The 15,202-nt window shown below is 42.0% G+C and overlaps 1 protein-coding gene across 4 annotated transcripts in view; it reads right to left on the reverse strand.

Moving 5' to 3' along the window:
- Nucleotides 1-271: 271 nt before the first annotated feature.
- Nucleotides 272-15,202, reverse strand: part of TMEM123 (transmembrane protein 123) — a 34,733-nt gene continuing 19,802 nt past the window's right edge. For 3 of the 4 annotated variants that reach the window (XM_081950020.1, XM_081950022.1, XM_081950021.1), the window contains 3 exons: nt 9,651-9,890; nt 8,183-8,327; nt 272-4,727 (listed from right to left, as the gene is read on the reverse strand). In XM_081950020.1, the coding sequence (XP_081806146.1) occupies nt 4,703-4,727; nt 8,183-8,327; nt 9,651-9,890 (410 nt within the window). In that variant the 3' untranslated portion in view covers nt 272-4,702. The remainder of the gene's footprint in view (nt 4,728-8,182; nt 8,328-9,650; nt 9,891-15,202) is intronic. The other variant, XR_014175153.1, reaches the window with a different exon arrangement.

Here is a 15,202-nt window from a genome sequence, read left to right on the forward strand (position 1 = left end):
ACCGACCACCTTTTGCTCGTTTTTGTCCTCCTCCCCGCAAGGAACACTATACAAGTCGCCTAAGGGCTATTCATGTCCTTTTTTTGAAAAAAAATGGGACCGTTTTTGGGAGTTTTGCAGAGTGCAAAAACCTTTTTTTAAAAAATTTGCCTCTTCAAAACCTTGGTGCGTCTTATACTCTGAAAAATACGGTATTCACTTCAAATACAGGCTGCCTGCAGCTGTCCCAGTATCCCATTTACAGGCCCAAGAAATAGTGATTGAACAAAACTGACATTTTTTAGACCTTTATTTTTCCTTTCCTTAAAAGGAGACCAACAATGAACTTATATTCATACTATATAGAACATACAGTATTAGCTTAATTCATCCACATCATTCGCACACTTGCCCTGTACATGGATTCATGATAGTCAATGACCGTTTAGCCTGATGTGTCATGTGAACTGAGCCGCAGATTTATTTCTATCGTAATAATTAGACTTCTATCTGAAGTGGCAAGCTCAAGACATTTTGAAAGTGGTAATGTTCCTGCATGGATCATTGCTATAGCACAGGGGTGCTTAGATCTGGCCCGCGGGGTTGCCCTCGAAACAGCGGACTGGCCCATGGTGCTTCTGCTGGCAAAAATGGAGTGCGGGAAGGCCGCAGACGGCCCTCCCGAGCTCCATTTTCACTGGCAGAGGGTTGCAGGATGCTGTCACAGCCCAAAATGGAGCCAGGGAGCCCATTTTTGTTGGTAGAGCGCTCAGGCCACCACAGTTGCCGCCAATATGAGTGACATCGAGCTGGCCATAGTCACCCTGCCCCCCACCCCCAAGTCAAACACAACCCTGATGAAGCCCTCAGTGAAATCGAGTTTGGCACCTCTGATTTCGCATATTCATATGAAGCCAAGTAAAAAAAAATACTGGACTTCAAGATGGGGTAAAAACAGGATTTTGCCTCCGAAATTCCATAACGAGATTGTATTACAGTAGGTTTGTTTGCTTATTATGGAGAGAGGGGGACACAAGCATACTGCTGTGATCTTGATTCTGCTTTAAAAATAAAAGTGCAGCAAGTCCTCAACAGATGACCATTCACTTAGCGTCTGTTTGAAGTTACGACAGTGCTGAAAAAAGTGACTTGCAACCAATCGTCATACTTACAAACATTGCATGTGATTGTGAATTGGGCACCTGGCAGCCAGTATCTGTTTATGATAGTTGCAATGTCCTGGACTTATGTGATCGCCTTCCTGGCTGTCAAATCAAGAGGGGATGCCAGATTTATTTCTTTTACTTACCAAGATAATAAAATAAAATAATAATAAATTGGAAATGGACATGCAATGACACACAACTGCATCGGTTGGTGACAACAGTTCCAATCTCAGTAGAGGTGATATGTCAAGGCCCACCTGAATTTTAAAATTGTATTACAGAGTGAGCAATGCATGACTTGGTCTTTGGAGACAAAGGCGTATGTTAAAAATTGCAAGTTACGAGTTGTTGGGTGTTAGGAATACATTCAACCACAGCTCCATTCTCTGCTACGTCTTTGGTATATGGCTGAAGTCCTAAGAGGGACATGCAATTAGTAGTCATTTTATAGTGAGCAAAGCAAGTACCATGACCATTACCGTAAGTACTTTGATATAAACGAACAGAGAGAATCAAAAAGAGAGGAAAAGGCACATTTATCTCACCAATCTTCTGCAGCTGTGAAATATGCACCCCAAATATGCACCTGTAAAGTGAAACAGCAGTGAAGGAAACTTTAAAAAAAGGTTGTTGCGTGCCTCTCCTATTCAAGTCATGTGTGTAGGGGGCCAGAGAAATCTGATTATTATGGGGCTTTGAGAGGAAGTGTGGAAGCAAAGATCATATTAAGAAGAGGTAGTATTAAGACCATAGTACTCCATCAACAGAGATATACTCCCCGCCCCAGTGAGAGCTAATTATATAATACAATGCAGCACAATACAGTAAGCTTTCTCTTTCTTGTAACCGTGTTTGAATCTCAGCAAAGATCAACTAAAGAAGATTACAACCAGAAGTGGGTTGCTCTTGGTTCGGCCCAGATTGGACGAACCGGTAATAGCGGTGGCACCCAAGCGTTGAGCCGAAGCCCTGCCCCCGGTTGGGGAAGAAGGCTCTGCCCACCCGTCCTGACGCTTCTGAGCATGTGCAGAAGTGTAGCGCGTGTCACCACGCCCAAACCGGTAGTAAAACAATTGGCAACTAACCTCTGATTACAACATCTACAGTACTTTTACCGAACTCTATCTAAACCATCATGGTAGAGGCTACCTTAAGACTTGACTGACTGGGGGAAGTGTAGTTCTGTGGCGAGGCGAGTTATCCCTTTACTTTCCATTAAGTAGCTCTACTACTTTACTTCCCTTAGCCACTCTCTTCCCTTAGCAACTCTATAATTAGTAATCATCTACTGTCATTAATGAAAGATATAAGGCAAAATGTTGCACTGGGGGTTCACAACATTGGAAAGAGCGTTAGACCTTTCAGAAATTTACATAAATTCCTATTCAAATCTTTTCCCTGCAACAACTTGTGTGAACAATACTTTCCATTGGCAGCAACAGAGACCACTTTTATAACTTCTGAAGAAAGGGAGGAAAAATGTCTTGTTTCCAAGACGGTTAGAGAGTAGCTTTGATATTTGCCCTCTGAATGTTGGGTTCCTTGAGAGAAGCCACTGAGTGGGAATCTAATCAACCATATTTATCCTTTAAGTACCCCATGTCTGATCAATGTCAAATTTGTTTCATTTCAGAAATATACTCTGTATATTGGACAGCAGTGTTGGGATTCCAAATTTTTTCCTTCTGGTTCTATGAGAGAGTGCTTTATGGGCGCATGCACGCACCTAATGTGTGTTTTATAGACGTGCGCAGCACTCAAAGACCACCCTCTATGTCAGCACTGAGCTGTTGTTTTAGCTCAGCTGAGGCACGGCAAGGGAATTTAGGTCAGGGAATGGTGGGAGCGGGAGGGAGGGGCCAGCCAGAGGTGATAATTTCCAGTTCTCTGAACTACTCAAAATTTCCGCTACCGGTATGCCAGAACCAGTCCGAACTGGCTGAATACTACCTCTTTTGGACAGCATGGAATAATTAGCACATAGAATTGTCTATGTTATTAAATAATTATTGGTATAAATGTTATGGATGTTTATTCTTTAATCAATTTCTCTGTGAAAGTATAAACACAGACAATGAATAATTACACAATTACCTGCATTTAACAGATAAGTCACACAGCCTCTTGTCTAAGAGTTAACTCATACGATCTGGTGAATTTTTTGATATGGTGACTTCAAACAGAATGAAGCCCACTAGATCAGGGATGTCAAACTCGAGGCGTCCGGTGACATAGCGGGACTTCCCCCCCCTTTCGTTAAATTGGGCGTGGGCGTGGCCAGCACTTGACACATCTGGCCCGCGGGCCGGGAGTTTGACAGCCCTGCACTACATGGACCTTAAATGAATGATTTCAGAATGCCTTCAAATTGGAAGAAATTGGCTTTCCAGGAAAAAATATCAGAAGACACCAATTTTATATGAATCTTCTTCAAGACAGTCCTATTCAGATGTCTTAAAATGTTTATCATGTTTTCAAAAAACGAAATCCCTCCACCTCAAAAGCGTCTAATTCATTTTTTGCACTCCTATCTGTTTTATTTGTTTTTTTGGGGGGCTCACCGCCCCGAGTCCCTTCGGGGAGAGGGGGTGGTCTATAAATCTAATAAAACTTAAACTTAAACTTAAAGTAAAAAATAAAACTTCTTAAATATTCAACAAGGCAAATACAGGTAGTCCTCGACTTACGATTGAGCCCCAAATTTTCTGTTGCTAAGGGAGACATTTGTTAAGTGAATTTTGCCCCATTTTACAACCTTTCTTGCCACAGCTGTTAGGTGAATTGTTGCAGCTGTTCAGTAAGTAACATGGTTTTATGTGAATCTAGTTTTCCCATTGATGTTGCTTGCCAGAAGATTACAAAAAGTGATCCCGTGATCCTAGGACAGTGCAACAGTCATAAATATGAGTCAGTTGCAAAATGTCTGAATGTGTTTTTCACACGTCTGAGTATGAAAAATGGTCATAAGTCACTTTTTTTAGTGCTGTTGTAACTTCGAACAGTTACTGAATGAACTGCTGTTAAGTCGAGGGCTACCTGTAGAATATTTGAGCTTCCCCCAGATTGGTAAAGAAACAATATTCCAATGATATTCCACAAATCTTACACAGTTAATCTGGAAATACTGTTTTTGTGACTTCTGTGGAAAGGGTTACTCTTATTTCTCTAGCAATGTCTGGTCTGTTTTCCTGAATGAAAAAACTTGGGAATAAAACAAAAAGTTTCAGGATCCAACACTTGAAGTTGTGTTCTGTTGTGGACTTGTCCTCTCCAGTCAGCTGTAGAAAAGAGCTAAGAAGCAAACCATGCTTACTTTAAAGGCTTTCAAAAGAGAGTGATTAAAACCAGGTATAATTTCAAATCCTTGAAATGCTTCATTGAAGATACTCTGAATATGCAAAGTCCTTGCGGAGTTCTCCAGATTTGCAGATCAATGCATGTCAAAAGAGACAAAACAGTCAATAGCAAATCAGATAATATTTTCCCGGAGAGAAAGTGTTCCTAATAGCAGGAGTAACAGGCGTGGATGTTTGTCTTCTGTCTTTTCAGCACAGGCTTTAAATAATGGCATCATGCTCATCACTGGAGGGAAAAGAAAAGAAAAGGAACTATGTTATACACTTCACAGGGAGCTACAGAACGATTAAATGAGATTAACAAAAATGCAAAACTTTCTGGACCATCTTTTGTAACATGGCATAAAAAAATGTTAGACCGTCACAAACAAGCCGGGTTCTACTGATCAACATAGTATTTAAGTGTTTATCATCATCATCATTTAGTAAAAGGTAAATGTTCCCCTTGCACATATGTGCTAGTCGTTCCCGACTCTAGGGGGCGGTGCTCATCTCCGTTTCAAAGCCAAAGAACCAGCACTGTCCAAAGACCTCTCAACAAATGAACCACTGGGATCCCCATATCAAAACAACTTACCTTATGCGCGGTCAGAATCTGAAAATAACATTTAACACTGTACTTAAGCAAAATGGTTCAGTTGAGATCAGCATATGTGGGACAAGATTTGGGGTAGATTATAAGGGTGACACCCAAAAATATAATTTTATCATTTTATTTATCTCTATATTACTATTAATATTTTTCAGAGTTTAGGTACCTTTCCCCTCCTAAAAGTGTGTGGAAATGTTGGTGCGTCTTATACACTAAATACAGCCATTTTTGGCCTCAAAAAAGCCCCACCCCCCGCATCCCATTTTTGCAAAAAACGGATCATTTTTTGCAAAACAGAGGCATTTTTGCCTTCCCCCAGCCCCCAGGAGCACTCCGCAGGCTTCAGCCGGGCTGAGGGAAGGCAAAAACACACCTCTGCTTTTGCAAAAAATGGCCCATTTTCCACCCATTTTTCACAAAAACAGGGACATTTTTGCCTTCCCTCAGCCCTGCTGATGCCTGCAGAGTGCTCCTGGGGGCCAGGGAGGAGAAACACTTTTTTTTCTTACTTACCTCATCAAAATCTTGGTGCATCTTATACACCAGTGCATCTTATAGTCCGAAAAATATGGTATTTTATATTTTATTCCAATTTCATTTTAAACTGTATTTTGTTCCAATTTCGTTTTAAATTGTATTTTATTCCAATCCTATTTAAAATTGTATTTTATTCCCATTCCATTTTAAATTGTACTTCATCCAATTCCATTCTAAATTGTTTTCATTAGAGTTTAGTAATAATTTGGAACTCTGCACTTGATATGGCCCAAGGGCTAATCAATAAAGTGAAGTGATAAGCATTTCAGAAAGGAGCCACCCTAGCCCTCCGGAGAATGAAAGGAAAGGAGGTGAGAGTTACTTTCGTTCTTACGAGATTTTGTTAATGGAACCTTACAATAAAGATTCTGCTTGTGCTTCTTGTCTGGAGAATCACTATCTGGGAACCACAATCACCACAAAGCAAAAATAGTCTCTGAACTTACTGGAAGGGAAGAAAATGCATCCTTTTTTACTGGACGCTTAAAAATAAACCAAAGAAGCAAAATTCTGGAATTAGACTCGGGTGGCAAGGAAGCACAAAATGAAAGAGTGTGGTTTCCTTCAAAAGGCGGAAGAAAAAGTTATTCTATCTTAGGATCAACTACGTGCTCCAATATATCGCCCTTATTTTTGTGAACAACAGCAGGAGGCAAGAGAATTGGCTTTCCGCTGTAACAGAAAAAAGTAGGGTCCAACCAGGGGCTGAAATAATTCAAGAGACGGGATGTTGCAGAGCTCCTGGCCTCTACCCATGTTGAGCCAATGATACAGAAATAATCACAGAGTAAACAAAAGAACTCTCGTTCTTAGGAAGGGTTACAAAGGGTTTAGTACGATGATGTTTCCTCTTGTGTAAAGAGTGTGTTAGTATCGCCTTTCAGAGGAATCAAAACTTAAAAGAGCTAAGATGAAAGCAGCCAGACAAGTTAGTAACTTCCCGTTTTTAAATGTTGCTATTTCCTTAGGAGGATGAGCCCAATCTCGGAGTTTATTCAGTCTATTTGGTCGCCATGGTGTAAAAAAAGATGTCGAGACTCTAGAAAGAGTGCAGAGAAAAGCACTATTGGATGGGGCATTTTCAGAGTTTAATGAACTCCGATAACTAAAGAGACCGCAGCATTTTCATTCAAAGTTATTCACATTAGCTACCAATTTCGGAGAGCCAGAGTAGATAAAAGACCCTCAAAATAAATTAAGCCAATCTGTTAGATCTAAAAAGAGTGCAGAGAGGAGCAATAAAGATTAGGGGACTGGGGGGGTAAAACATATGAAGAACAGTTGCAGGAACTGGGTATGTCTAGTTTGATGAAAAGAAGGACTAGGGGAGACATGATAGCAGTGTTCCAATATCTCAGGGATTGCCACAAAGAAGAGGGAATCAAACTGTTTTCCAAAGCACCTGAGGGAAGATGAAGAAGCAATGGGTGGAAACTAATCAAGGAGAGAAGCAACCTAGAACTGAGGAGAAATTTATTGATCGTTAGAACAATTAATCAATGAAACAACTTGCCTCCAGAGTTGTAAATGCTCCAACACTGGAAGTTTTTAAGAAGATGTTGGATAACCATTTGTCTGAAGTGGTGTAGAGTTTCCTGTCTAAGCAGGGGGTTGGACTAGAAGACCTCCAAGGTCCCTTCCAACTCTGTTATTTTTTATTCTATTCTATTATTATTAGAGGGAAAATTAAGTTTCCACAGAGTTAGCAGCAGAGTATAATATTGTGCCCGAGTTTGCATTAAAATGTTGGAGAAGTATACCTGGATGAGAACGGCAGAATATATATTAATGTTTTGGTGCCCACCTCGATCTGCAAAAGAATAGAAAAACTCCTTCTACCAGGTGAGATCATTGATCAATTTAGTTTAAGATTTTCTTTGGCTCCGTCTTTGACATTATTTATCTGCTGGCTTCAAGCAATTCAACCAGTGAGTTTTATGGCTGAATGATGCTGACAGCCTGGGTTTAAGAAGGGTTCTGGTTTCTTGGTCTGCTCTGCCTTGTCAGGCTAACATGTCTGAAGTTACAGCTTCCATCATCTTGGCATTAGTTTAATAGTAGGATAATGTCCCACTAAAGGTGGCAGTGGCTCAATGGCTAAGATGCTGAGCTTGTCGATTAGAAAGGTCGGCAGTTCGGTGGTTCGAATCCCTAGCACCGCGTAACGGAGTGAGCTCCCGTTACTTGTCCCAGCTTCTGCCAACCTAGCAGTTCGAAAGCACCTAAAAAAATGCAAGTAGAAAAATAGGGACCACCTTTTGCAGGAAGGGAACAGCTTTCCATGCACCTTCAGCTTTTAGTCATGCCAGCCACATGACCACAGAGACATCTTCAGACAGTGCTGGCTCTTCGGCTTTGAAATGAAGATGAACACCACCCCCTAGAGTCGGGAACAACTAGCACATAAGTGAGAGGGGAACCTTTACCTTTAAGGTAATGTCAGCCTTGCCAACTCTGTATCGTATCATATTCTCTAGTGCTCGAGCAGATTACATTCTCCCTCAAACCTTGTCCAGTATTATACTTAGAAAAAGATTAAATATTCAACGTACATGGTTCGATACTGAACACCTCTTTTTGTGCGATAGAATCTGCATCCAATATAGCCAAAGGCGAGAATTCCCAGAGTCAACACAATGCCACCAATGAAGCTGCCGGCACTGAATCCCGATGAGTTGCCTTGAATTGCTGAAACTTCTGTAATGGTTTAAAAAAGAAGAAGACAACAATGTTCATACACTTTGGCTGAAGTCTTAATTTTTCATTTTTTATAAGTGTGTACATTGCACAGCTCTTGTTTGCTGGTTCCTGCTCTTTTAATTCTTATCGTGTTTTACCATATTTCTTTTTAAGGACGTGTAGCTGACTTCGGCTGATCTTGAGAAACTAAGTAGGCTGGCTATGGTTAATACTTGGTCAGGAGTTTACCAGTCTGTAGAAGAGAGTAGGAAGCTGAAAAAGAGAGAGAGAGAGAGAAAAAAAAACCCCAACCAATTTCCTGGAAGAAACTACCGACAAATGCTATCTGAAATGCTGTCAAGAAAACTGTATCGGTGGAAAGAACCGGATGAACTCAAGAGAATCTTTATTCTACTTTAGAAGTGATGACTTATCCTTTAACACAGGGCTCTCGAAACTTGGCAATTTTAAGACTTGTGGATTTGAATTCTGGGAGTTGAAGTCCAAAAGTCTTAAAGTTACCAAGTTTGGAGACCATTGCTTTAACAGGAAAATTAAATGAATTATGTTGGGTTGCAGGAACCTATCTGAAGAGTCTATTCTTTACCATAGCTCAGACCAATTTCTGGATTTCTCTTGGCTGATAAGAGAAGCAGGAGTGGACAATTGAGAATCTCTTTTCAATATCCCTAGAGCAGGGGTGTCCAAACTTGGGAACTTTAAGACTTGTGGACTTCAACTCCCAGAATTCCCCAGGGAATTCCAGTCCACAAGTCCACAAGTCTTAAAGTTCCCAAGTTTGGACACCCCTGCCCTAGAGCATCTTTCACACCACTGCTAAAGACTTGGGAGTCATTGTTTCCAATGATTCTAAAATGGGAATAACAACTGTGTGAATGCTCTAGAATAGGGGTGTCAAACTTGATTTCATTGAGGGCCACATCAGGGTTGTGTTAAACTTCGGGAGGGGGGAGGGCAGTGTGTGTGTGGGGCATGGCCAGCTCAATGTCACTCATCGAGGCTCCATTTTCAGCCGCAAGCCAAAGTGCATACGCGGAAGGCCAAGCGCATGCGTTTGCTCACAATGGTGAACAGGTAGGGAAAGTAAGTGTATACCACCCCTGCGTTGTACGTCAGAAACAAACCAAATGCTCATGAATGTAATCAATTCCCCATAATATTCTGTTTTTTCAGAGTAACCAAAGAAGAGATGTGCCTCATTTCTATAAATTCGGGCAAGGTTTCTTTAAAAACGAAGGCAATCATGATGAATGGAATGAGGTGAGCTGCAGATGCTATTCTAGACAACGATCAAGTAGGGAGTGAAATGTCGGTACATACCTGTGACCAAAGCGGGCGATGGCTTAGTTACAGGAACTGCCGTGCTCTTGTGCGTCCCAGATTCAGTCGGAGAATGCTTTGTACTGGCAGGCGGTATAGGTTTATCTGTTGGGGAGGCAACGGTAGATGGTGCAGCAGGGACGGTCTTGGTGGTGGTTGCTGGGATCTTAGAAGTCACTTCGGGCTGAGCCGTGGTTTTCACTGGTTTTGGGGTGGTATGGTTAGCAGTCATGGTCTTTGCTGGTTTAGAAAGATACATAAGCTTTTGAGAATAATGCTTACATTACAGGATAGATGTATCAATATATCAAAAGGTATTGTAACAAATAGCGGCGGGGGGGGGGGCTCAGTGGCTAGGACACTGAGCTTGTCGATCAGAAAGGTCGCCAGTTCAAATCCCTAGCACCGCGTAACGGAGCGAACTCCCGTTACTTGTCCCAGCTTCTGACAACCTAGCAGTTCTAAAGCATGTAAAATTGCAAGTAGAAAAATAGAAACCACCTTTGGTGGGAAGGTAACAGTGTTCCATGCGCCTTCGGCATTTAGTCATGCCGGCCACATGACCACCAAGACATCTTTGGACAGCGTTGGCTCTTAGGCTTTGAAACGGAGATGAGCACCGCCCCCTAGAGTCAGGAACGGCTAGCACATATGTGTGAGGGGAACCTTTACATTTATTCTAACAAAGATGTGTGATTCTTATCATTTTTGGAACAGAAACATCATAAGAAGCTGCCAGTCCAGCAATTTTGTGGATGTTCCTAGAGCAGGAGTGTCAAACTCAATCGGATCCGGCCTGTAGAGTGCTTAGATCTGATTCGCGGGGCCACCCTGGAAAGAGCAAAGGACCAGCCCATAGTGCCTCTGCCAGCAAAAATGGAGCTGGGGGGGGGGCAAAAACAGGGCCCTGGCGGGCTGCGCATCCCCCCCCCCCCGGCTCCATTTTTGCTGGCAGAGGGCTAGCAAAACGAACTAGAAACAAAACAAAAGGAGAAATGTTTCCCCTTTTTGCATTTGAGCTTGCAAAAAGGGACAGGAAAGGAGAAAGGGAAAGACAAAGGAAAAGATGGGAAGAGAGCCAGGAAGGACAAATAAGGAAAGAGGGGCAGGAAGAAGAAAGGAGAATGAGGAGGGAAGGAAAAAGAAGAAAGGAAGGAAGGAAGGCCACACTTGGAATACTGCATTCAGTTTTGGTCGTTACGATGTAGAAAAGATGTGGAGACTCTAGAAAGAGTGCAGAGAAGAGCAACAAAGATGATTAGGGGACTGGAGACTAAAACATATGAAGAACGGTTGCAGGAACTGGGTATGTCTAGTTTAATAGAAAGAAGGAGTATGGGAGACATGATAGCAGTGTTCCAATATCTCGGGGGTTGCCACAAAGAAGAGGGAGTCAAACTATTCTCCAAGGCACCTGAGGGTAGAACAAGAAGCAATGGGTGGAAACTAATCAAGGAGAGAAGCAACTTAGAACTGAGGAGAAACTTCCTGACAGTTAGAACAATTAATCAGTGGAACAGCTTGCCTCCAGAAGTTGTGAATGCCCCAACACTGGAAGTCTTTAAGAAGATGTTGGATAGCCATTTGTCTGAAATGGTATAGGGTTTCCTGCCTAGGCAGGGAGTTGGACTAGAAGACCTCCAAGGTCCCTTCCAACTCTGGTATTGTATTGTATTGTATTGTATTGTATTGTATTGTATTGTATTGTATTGTATTGTATTGTATTGTATTGTATTGTATTGTATTGTAAGGAAGGAAGGAAGGAAAAAGAAGAAAAGGAAGGAAAGATGGAAGATTATAATGACAGTGAGGAAGGGTCTCAGGTAAGTCCTACCTTAGCCCTTGGCCACCACAGGTGCTCCCGAAACAAGTGACGTTGAGCTGGCCACGCCCACTCTGGCTCCCCGAGGGTCAAACGCAACCCTGAAATTGAGTTTGACACCCCTGTCCTAGAGTTTTCCAGAAGTAAAACATGTTGGAAAAGGGGATAGTATGCAGCATTCAGGATAAGTAATGGACACCCCCTTCCCCGGAATGGCCAGATCTTTAAGGTCCCAAAGAAATACAGAGCGTTGTCTCATTATGATTAGAATAATAGGTTTTGAACTTCTGTAAGCCAAAAAAACGAAAGCAAATTTGCTGCAGTGGGTTGAGATACCAGGCTAAAAACCAGGAGACTGGGAATTCTAGTCCCACCTTGTACACAAAACCAGCTGGTGTCAAGATTCCAAGTAATATCCCCAATGAAAGAAGACACCGAGGCTTGAAGTTCCTCAAAGTTCCATTTTATTAGACATGTCATATTGGCACATCTGGGAAAACCCGAATCTGAAAGCTTCCAGGTTTTCCCCACTCATGTGAAAGTTCAAGTCCTTGCCCAGCACCCACACGTCCATCACATGGCCCAATCAGGCACTATTCAAAACTGAAGATGCCTCCCAGTCACGCCACTCCATCTGCAGGGCAAAGTGTCCTTGACTCTCTGAGAAAAGAATGTTGTATTGACTACATTTCTCCCATACTCCATATAATCCCCCCTCCCATTTTCCCACAATAGAAAGTGCGGCAGGCCTGAAGGCCCAATGTAAAAGCTGGCTTCCAGGCCTGACATCTGGATGACCTTAAACCAGGGATGGGTTCCTGCCAGTTCTAACCTCTTCTATAGAAGAGGTTCCACAAATCTACAGTGCCATTTAGAACTGGTTCCAGCTCCCTCCCCCTGCCCATCCGCCCATCATCAAGATGAAGAGAGAGAGGAGGAATTCTGGGAGTTGAAGTCCACAAGTCTTAAAGCTGTCAAGTTTGAACACCCCTGGGTTTTTTTCCCTAAAGGGTTAGGGGTGCAAGGGTCTTGTAACTTGACAGCTTTAAGACTTGCGTGCTTCAAATGCCAGAGTTTCTGAGCCAACATTTTGGTTGCTAAGCAAGAGCGTTGTTAAGTGAGTTCCACCACATTTTACAAGTTGGCCACGCCCACCCAGTCACATGACTGCCAAGCCACTCCCACTCAGTCACATGGCCAGCAAACCACTCCCACAAAGCAGGCCACACCTACAGAAGAGGTTCTAAAAATTTTGAAACCCACCACTGCCTTAAACCAGTCACTTTCTCACAGCCTAGGAAAGAGGCAATGGGAAACCACTTCTGAAAAACCACATGGACTTGTCCAGGCAGCTTCTAATTGAAACATGTCTGAACAGAAGGGTAACCTCCCCCCGCCCCACAAAATACAACTTTGATTAAATAGCAACAGCACTAATAAGGATAATGTAGCTTAAATACACCGTCCCTTACACAAGCAGCAAATTACTTGGTTGCAAAGAGGAAATGCTACTCGTTCCTTCATGTGGCTGGTTTCTACAATATTTTTATCTCCCTAGCAATCAATAGCCAAATTCTTTCTGATAGAAATCATCAGGCCAGTTTGTAGCTTACCAGTCATGGGAAAATACCCTTTTCCCCAGAACTTGCGAAACTACATTCCATTGTTTGTTTTCATCTTGGCAAACCAAGCATGCTATGGGGATGAGAAACATGCAAGTTCCTTCCTATTCAATTTTTGCTGCAGTTACATGTTCACCATTGAGGGGACTGATCTCATTCACGAGGGTGTGACACACCAAAAATAGACCAGTCCTGAACCACATATTTTGGAGAATAGAAACAACTACTCCTACATCCTGAATGGAAACCGGTCTCATGTATTTCATTTATAAACTGATTTATTGATCGATATTTTTCCTGTCTAAATGATTTCTACACGGAGGGAATTATTGATTCATATATTGGGAAATTCCTGGAATTTGGAATATTTAAATCTCTTTAGCTAGTCGTTTGATGTATGACAATCAAGCCCAACATTTGCAGGGAAGTGCAAATTTTGATTCATTTTATGACTTTTTTTTTTTGCCACAGTTGTTAATTGAATGACTGCGGTTTTTAAGTTAGTAACACAGTTGTTAAGTGAATCTGGCTTCCCCATTGACTTTGCTTGTCTGTAGGTTGCAAAAAGTGATGACCTGATCTTGGGAAACTGCACTCATCATAAATAGGCACCAGTTGCCAAGCGTCCAAATTTTGATCATGTGATCATGCGGATGTTGCAATGGTCTTAAATGCGAAAAATGGTCATAAGTCACTTTTTCAGTACTGTTGTAACTTTGAATAAATGGCTGTAAATTGAGGACTATCTGTAATCCATTTTTCTTCCTGTTTCCAAGATTAATTACCAACAAAGGCAGCATTTAACTTTAAAAAAAAACATTTAAACATTATCCACCTCAAATTGACTGCAGACAATTGCTATATACCAAGTTAAATGCAGTCTACCAGCAATATTATAGTGCAGGGGTGTCAAACTCATGTTATCAGTGGTGTCACGTGACTTATTGGGATTCCTCCTCCCCCTTTCGCTAAAGCAGGCATGGGTGTGGCCAGCATGTGACGCATCCGACCCACGGAAGTTTGACAGCCCAGTTATAGTGGGACAAACCAGAGATATATTATTTTATTGCTATTCCTCATTTAGTCACACAAATATTAGGAAGTGGTACTCCAGCTATATCCTATGTTCTGGCTTAAAAATGATCAATGGCTTTGCAGAGTTGTGTTTCTGGATTTCTGTCATCTGAATCTCTGCCTCTTTCCTCATGCTATGCACTAGCCGTGACACGTGAAAACCCTCTACCATTCTAAACATTTTTTTCTCTTTCCTTTTCTCTTTAGCCTTGTACTTTAACACGTGCCCGCCTGTACTGTCAACTCTGTTTGTGTGTACTTGTTTAGAGTGTCCTTGTGTGAGTGACCATAGTGTTCTTTTTCTTTTTGCCCTTTTGAATAGAGATGATCATAGGCTGTCTTACAGAAGGACTGAGTGGGGATGTTGAGTCAGGACTTTGCATCCCAAGAATAATGCGTACTTTTTAATATGCAAAAATGGATACATGTCAACAAATGCCTTGGGTGTGTGAACTGTCCATCAAAAAGTGACGGGTGAACAAGGCCCATTCATTAACTCTCCTGGTCAAAGGACTCCGAAGCAGCGTCCTTCTCTGCTAGTTTCAAAACGGAAGTGAAATAATTTTGTTGCATATGCAGAAAGAGCAAAACCAAAAGGTTTGACTGGGACGGAAAAGGAAACTTGTTCCTTCAAGTCAATTCTGACTCATGGTGATTATCTGGAAAAGTCTCTGCAGTTTTCTTGACAAACATTTCAAAAGCGGCTTGCCCGTTGCTTCTTTCTGGGGCTGAGAAGGACTTGCTGAAACTCAACCAGTTGCTTTTGTGCCCCAGGTGGAATTAAGAGTTTTCTGGCTTTTAGCTTGATGCTTTAACCTCTCCGCCAAACTGGCTCTCACACCTAGGTACAAATTCCTATTAAATTGCAAAGCTCATTAGACGATGCTGAGCCAGTTGCTGTTCTGACTCAGGCTTCCTTAAAAAGCAAGAAGCACAATCTTGGTCCCGGCAAAACCCCTTTAATTTACACATCTGTGAATTTCTTTCATTCACAGTCAGCAAGGCTTGGCAAACAGTCTTTCCGAGGAATATTT

Source organism: Natrix helvetica (genome assembly GCF_964273705.1).
Source record: "Natrix helvetica genome assembly, chromosome: 4".
NCBI classification, from domain to species: domain Eukaryota; kingdom Metazoa; phylum Chordata; class Lepidosauria; order Squamata; family Natricidae; genus Natrix; species Natrix helvetica.